General features: G+C 59.7%; 1 protein-coding gene across 1 annotated transcript; it reads right to left on the bottom strand.

Moving 5' to 3' along the window:
• Positions 1–3,733: 3,733 nt before the first annotated feature.
• Positions 3,734–5,613, bottom strand: FOXD1 (forkhead box D1). The gene has a single exon (XM_072859693.1). It carries the CDS (start codon positions 5,524–5,526, stop codon positions 4,204–4,206), a length of 1,323 nt encoding a protein of 440 aa, XP_072715794.1. The 5' UTR covers positions 5,527–5,613; the 3' UTR covers positions 3,734–4,203.
• Positions 5,614–6,042: the final 429 nt, after the last annotated feature.

Here is a 6,042-nt window from a genome sequence, read left to right as displayed (position 1 = left end):
AGGGCGAGCAGACACCTACCTGCTCGGGAGGCTGCGGGCACAGGGCGGCCGGTCCCCGCCGGTCCCCGGGTCCCGCCGGTGTGTGCGGCCCGGCGCCGCGCCGAAGGGGGAGCGGGCGAAACGTGGCTGCAGATGGGGAAGCCTCTGGTAACAAGCTGAAAAACGGATCTGCTTTGGTTAGCAAGTCCCAGCGCAGGGAGCGTTTGGCCACGATCATCATTTCCATGATTTCTGTCAAACACAATATTATCAGAGACTACTGAAGTACTTACTGTAAGTAATGAGGGAAAGTATTACATACGGAGCGGAGCCTCCGGGCCGTGCCAAGGGACTATTAAACCAGATTCACTTTCCAACAGATCCCCCGCGCAGGCCTCAGTCTCGGCGGGGGCGACCGTGCGCTCTGCCCTTGCCACCAGCGCTGCAAGACAGGGAGCAGCTGAGAGCAGGTGAGGCCCTCGCCCCTCCTTTCACCCTCCAGACCCGGGGACAGGACTGGCCCTGGGTGCTTGAAACCAGCCTGCAAGGACGGGGGGTGAACCGGCCGACACCCCGCTGCCCCCGGGACTGCCTCTCGCTGCAGCAGAAAAATAGCCCGGAGCGAATGCATGTCCCGAAGGAGCCGCGGATGGGGAAGGTTTGGGAAGAGACCAGCGTCAGGGCCGGGGAGCCACGCACGGGGACCCCGCGGCTCGGCCGGACCCCCGGGCTGCGCTGCCCGCCGCAGCCCACGCCGGTGCCGGCAGAGCCGGCGCGATGTCGGGCCCCTCTGCACAAGGCGGGGGGAGCGCTCCGGCGGGAAGGGCGCAGTGTGCGGACGTGCAAACTAATCAGCTTCGAAAGGTCGGGGGGAAGGGGAAACTTCTTTTATAGGGGATGTGGGAAGGGACCTAACACAGTCCTGCTTGAGAGAAACATTATACAAGATGCTTGAAAAGAAATAATTTAATCCCCCCCCCTAATTAAAAATATATAAATCACCCAACAGAAACAAAGAAATATGTGGAAGGAAACGTTTCTGGATCGAGACACTGTGTGTGGCATAAAAAGCGATTGAATACATAAGGGCTTCATTAAATTCCCAATAGATAACATTTGGCTAAATCTATGCCTAGATTAAAACTCTGCATAATAGCACCATAAACTAAAAAGTTTCTTTTTGTGTGGTCCTTCTGGAAGAACTGATTGAAACATTAGCCCCCTCATAGAGCAATCCCCTCCCAATTCAGCTCCAGTAATTCCTCTCTCAGCCCTACGGGGATATGATGAGAAAAGGAGACGGGTTAATGAATCCACACTTTGTAGCTGGGAGGAGGAGAAGGAGGTGACACCATCCTCTTTGTCCCACCAGCCTGTGTTTTAGGGCCCAGCCTATTTTGGAGGAATTGTTCGTCCGGGCTCCGTCCCTGCGAGGACTACACGTCCCCTCTGTTCGCCCTGAAAGCCGGGGGGCACGGCGGGCCATTTGCATGCCCCTTTTCTGGCGGCACCTGCTCCGCCGCCGCCATCCACCGCGCAGCGCAGCGGCGGCCGGAACCGGGACCGCCGGGCCCCGGGGCCGAGGGCGGGCGGCTTTCCCGCAGACTCGGAGACAACAAGCGAAGGGGTCTTCCCCTGGCACCACAGACCCCTTCCCCGACCCCTGTTCTCAGCGCTTAAAAAAAAATAAAGCTACACCACGTATTGCAATCTGCTCCTGCCAGCCTCCCCGCCGACTCCCAGGTGAAGGCCCCGTCCGCACAGGATGCAGACGACCGGCGTAAAGCGTGGAAGGAACAAGTGGCCGAGCAGTTTCCTCGCCGTACGCCTTTGAGCACGGCTTTCCTCTGAAGAGACCCGAGGGGAGGGCGGCGGGGTCCGAGCGTGCCCGGCCCGGGCCGGGCCGGCCTCCGCGCAGGGGAGGTCGCCGGGCTCCCCGGGGTTTGCTGCGGGGAAGCCAAGAGAAACAAATACCGGGTCGCCGGAACCTGCTCTTCCAATCCAACTGCAGGGGGACAGCGCAAGGGCTCCCATGGCCTCTCGCCCCGCGCCGCTGCTCCGGCAGCCAGAAGCCGGACCGACCGCAAGCAGCATCCCGCCGCGGGGAGCCCGGTACCGCCGCGCTCACGGCTACAGCCGCCTGCTCCCCCGCAAAACCTTTCCCTGTCGGATTTTAGCCGCGTCTCCGCGGGGCGCCTAAGCCGAGCTCGGTACCCCGCGCTGAGCGGCGCGGCGGCCCGGTGCATCCCCCCGGCCGGGCCCGGGAAAGGGAGTTAGTCGGTGCCTCGTGAAAAGGACGCGCTCTCCCCGAAGGGCACGTACGCGGTGCCTCTGGGATCTCTGCCCTTTGGTTTCAGAAATTAAACGGGACGCTACGCCCTTGTCCTCTAAGGGATCTGGGACACCCAAAGGGGCCCTCCAGCTGCGGACTGCAAGTAGAGGCCAGCAGAGATCCTACGTCCAGTCTTTCCACTTATTGAAAACCATTAATTTAACCCTGCATTGCTACAAACAAAACAGAAAAGCATCGCTTTTCTATCCACCAGAATACTTAAAACCAAGGCGACGAGGTACTTCAATATGTAAAATCATATAACCACACAACCTTCCCCTCCTCACTCCAAAGAGCACTAAAAGGCATCCCTCTTTTTTTTTCCCCGTTTTTACAAAAAGTCACATAATTTACTCCTGAATCCACTAAATTGTTATAAATACAGTTGTACTTGAAAAGCACCTCCCTGATCCGAAAAACGCGTTCCTAGTCCACAACAAGCAACCACATGCCTGCTTTTAAAACCTGCAATTCTCTTTTCATGCCTAAGCTCCGAATATTTGAGACGGGCTTTTTGGTGAAAAAATAATTTTAGTCTATGAAATAGACGTCTATCGACCTTATGCAGGTTAAGGCGAGAGTTCAGAATCAGAAAAGCTGGTTTCACGGTTTGTTTCGTACACTTACATATCCTTACTCCAATAGCTCGTGCACTTAATCAGCTCGTCACACGAGGATATTCCAATGCTCATTTTATATTATATGTATTGAAAAGTAGAAACACATGTCCCTATTACCATCACAGAAGCATAAGAGCCTAGGACAAATCTCTCTGAAGTTCAGTACGTGCCCCTTATTCGTAGTATTTTCCTTTGGGCCTCTTGAAACCAAAACTGTGATGCAGTTGTGATTTAGAACACACCCGAAAGTATAAAAATAGTTTAAAATTGGCTTTTTAATCAATCCCCTGATTGGTGCCTTATAGAACTGGGCTTTACTCCCGCGAGAAAGACCTATTTCTATTTATTCCCTCTTTTGTCCTTGCTCTTCCTTTTTTTTTTTTTTTTTTTTTTTGCCTTTCAGTCTCTGCTAGGGTTAACAATGGTTTGACTGCAAAGATCGTATTCTGATCTTCTTCTTCTCCGCGGTCAAATCCAGACATAACAAATTTCAAGCCGTAAAATTCCTTGGCTATTGTGCTATTTATCCCGAAGAAAAAAATATCGATGTCCCAAAGAAGGGCGAAGTATTAAGGAGGGAAGGGTCTGAAGCCAATTGTTTGGCTGGGCTCCTTTGGTCTTTGGGTTTGGTTTTGGTTTTGTCTTTTTTTTTTTTTTTGAAAATTAAAAATTTTATTTTTGAAAATGTGTAAAAATTTTACATTAAAATGGTACAATAATACTTGCCAGTAATTTTTAACAATATTCCTTGTAAAGAATACGCATAAAGTACAAAATAAAAAACTCCGTAAGTCTATTATAATACAAAACACAGGTTAAAATAAGAAATTATAAACTTGACTTTCTTCTGTGTAAACATGTTAATCTTTTCTTTTCTTTTATAAAAGTACATGAGACAAGTGTACTAAAATGAAAAAGTATTGCTTTGCTGTCCTCCCTCAAGCCTTTTGTTTTCCTGTACATTAGTGTTTTCAAGCTCCTAGACCTGAGAATCTCTGAACTTTAACGGTTTAGAGACATTATTTATCACCATTTTTTTTCTTGTTAAGGAGTAACGAGTAACTTTCCAATAGCGTGACTGCCTGCCCATGCAGCATCTAGACCAGGCTTTGCATAAATGCAGGTCCCGGGAGGCCCGCCGGCCGCGGCGGACGCCCCCGAGCCCCAATCCCCGTGCAAAGCCCGCAGACCCTCCGGGCGGCGTCCGCCGGGCATCCGAGCGGCGGAGAAAGAGATACCCCAGATCCTACCTTCGGAAAGACTCCCAAACCCTTAACAGTTAGAGATCCGGGCCGCGAAGCCGGGGGCGGCGGGCAGGGCGGCTGCGGGGGGCAGGCCGCCGCCGGCGCTCCCCAGCGAGCGGGCGAGCCCCGGCGCCGCGGCCGACTGCGAGGCGCAGCTGCTGCCCGCGCCGGGGCCGGGGCCGGGGCCGGGGCCGGGGCCGGGGCCGGCGGGGCCCCCGCCGATGATGCTCTCGATGGAGAAGGGCGAGCGGGCCAGCGCCGCGCCGCTGCCGGGCTTGGCGGCGTGCAGCGAGGCCGCCAGCGCCGGGCCCAGCGGGTGCGCGTAGCCGAAGGGCGTCCGTGCCAGCTCCGCCGCCGGCAGCAAGGGGCCCGGCGGCACGGCGGCGGCGGCGGCGGCGGCGGCGGCGGCGGCGGGGGGCAGCGCCGCGCCGGGGGCGCTGCCGGGGGCGGCGGGGGGCTGGCGGGGCGGCGGGGAGGGGTGGTGGAAGGCGAAGAGGGCGGAGTGGGGGTGGTAGGGCTGGAGCTGGAGGCCGTAGCCACAGCCGTAGGGTCCGTAGGCGCAGGGCGGCTGCTGCGGGGGCTGGGGCGGGGGCTGCGGGAGGAAGGCGGCGGGGTCCACGGCGCGCAGCAGCAGCTCGGGCGCCGGGAGCTGCTGCCGCTTGAAGCGCTTTCGGCGGCGCAGGAAGCTCCCGTTGTCGAACATGTCGGCGGACTCGGGGTCCAGCGTCCAGTAGTTGCCCTTGCCCGGGTTGCCGGGCTCCCGGGGGATCTTGACGAAGCAGTCGTTGAGGGAGAGGTTGTGGCGGATGCTGTTCTGCCAGGCGGGGAACTTCTCCCGGTAGTAGGGGAAGCGCCCGCTAATGAACTCGCAGATCTCGCTCAGCGTCAGCCGCTTCTTGGGGCTCTGCAGGATGGCCATGGTGATGAGGGCGATGTAGGAGTAGGGCGGCTTCACCAGGCTGTTCTTGCCGCCGCCGCCGCCGCCCGCCCCGCCGCCGCCGCCGCCGCCGCCGCTGCCGCCGCCGCCCGCCCCGCCGCCGCCCGCCGCCGCCTTCTGCGGGCCGCCCCGCGAGGGGGGCCGAGAGCCGCCGGCACCGTCCCCGCCGCCCGCCCCGCCGCCGCCGCCTCCGCCGCGCACGGGTGACCGCGGCAGCACGGCGTCGTCGTGGAGGTCGCCCACATCCTCCTCGTCCTCTTCCTCCTCCTCCTCCTCGTCCTCGGCGTAGGAGCGGCGGCGGCGGCGCGGCTGCGGCTCCTCGTCGTCCTCCTCGTCGTCCTCCTCGCCCACCACATCGATGTCGGTCTCCTCAGCCAGCGCCGACGCCTCGGACATCTCCGAGCTCAGGGTCATGGCGCGGCGGCGGGGCAGCGCATCGGTGGCGGCCGGCGCGGCGCGGCGGGCGGGCGGGCGCCCTCCCCGCCGCCGCCAGGCCCCCGCGCTGCTCCGCGGAGAGCCGCCCCGCCGCCGCCGCCGCCGCGGGCAGGCGGGCCGCTCCGAGCCGCGCCGGCCCCCAGCGCCGCCGCCGCCGCGCCGCGGGAGCGCTCCCGCCGCCCGCTCGGAGGCGGCGGCTGGTTTGGGTTTTGTTTCGGGGTATTTTTTGCTGCTTTTTGGATTTCTCGCTCTCTCTTCCCCCCCCTCCCCTCCCCCTTTTTGGGGTCTTTTGGGGGTTTTTTTGGTTGGGTTTGGGGGGCGGGGGGGGGCTGTGCCGCCGCGCCTGGGAGCCGGTTCCCCCCTTCGTTCTCCTCACCTCAGCCCCCAGACATTAATGGATGCGGGGCAGGAGGGAGCGCGCCTAGTGCTGGGAGGAGGAGAGGGGAGGAGGCTGGCGGGGAGGGAGGGCGGAGGGGGCGGCTTGCCGGGCCTTCG

Source organism: Ciconia boyciana, chromosome 4 (genome assembly GCF_034638445.1).
Source record: "Ciconia boyciana chromosome 4, ASM3463844v1, whole genome shotgun sequence".
NCBI lineage: Eukaryota > Metazoa > Chordata > Aves > Ciconiiformes > Ciconiidae > Ciconia > Ciconia boyciana.
The sequence above is the reverse complement of the archived record's forward strand: the minus strand, read 5'-3'. Positions and strand labels throughout refer to the sequence as shown.

Bases quoted from the DNA above. Each gene is read 5' to 3' on its own strand.
- FOXD1 (XM_072859693.1), bottom strand. From the start codon at position 5,526: ATGACCCTGAGCTCGGAGATGTCCGAGGCGTCGGCGCTGGCTGAGGAG.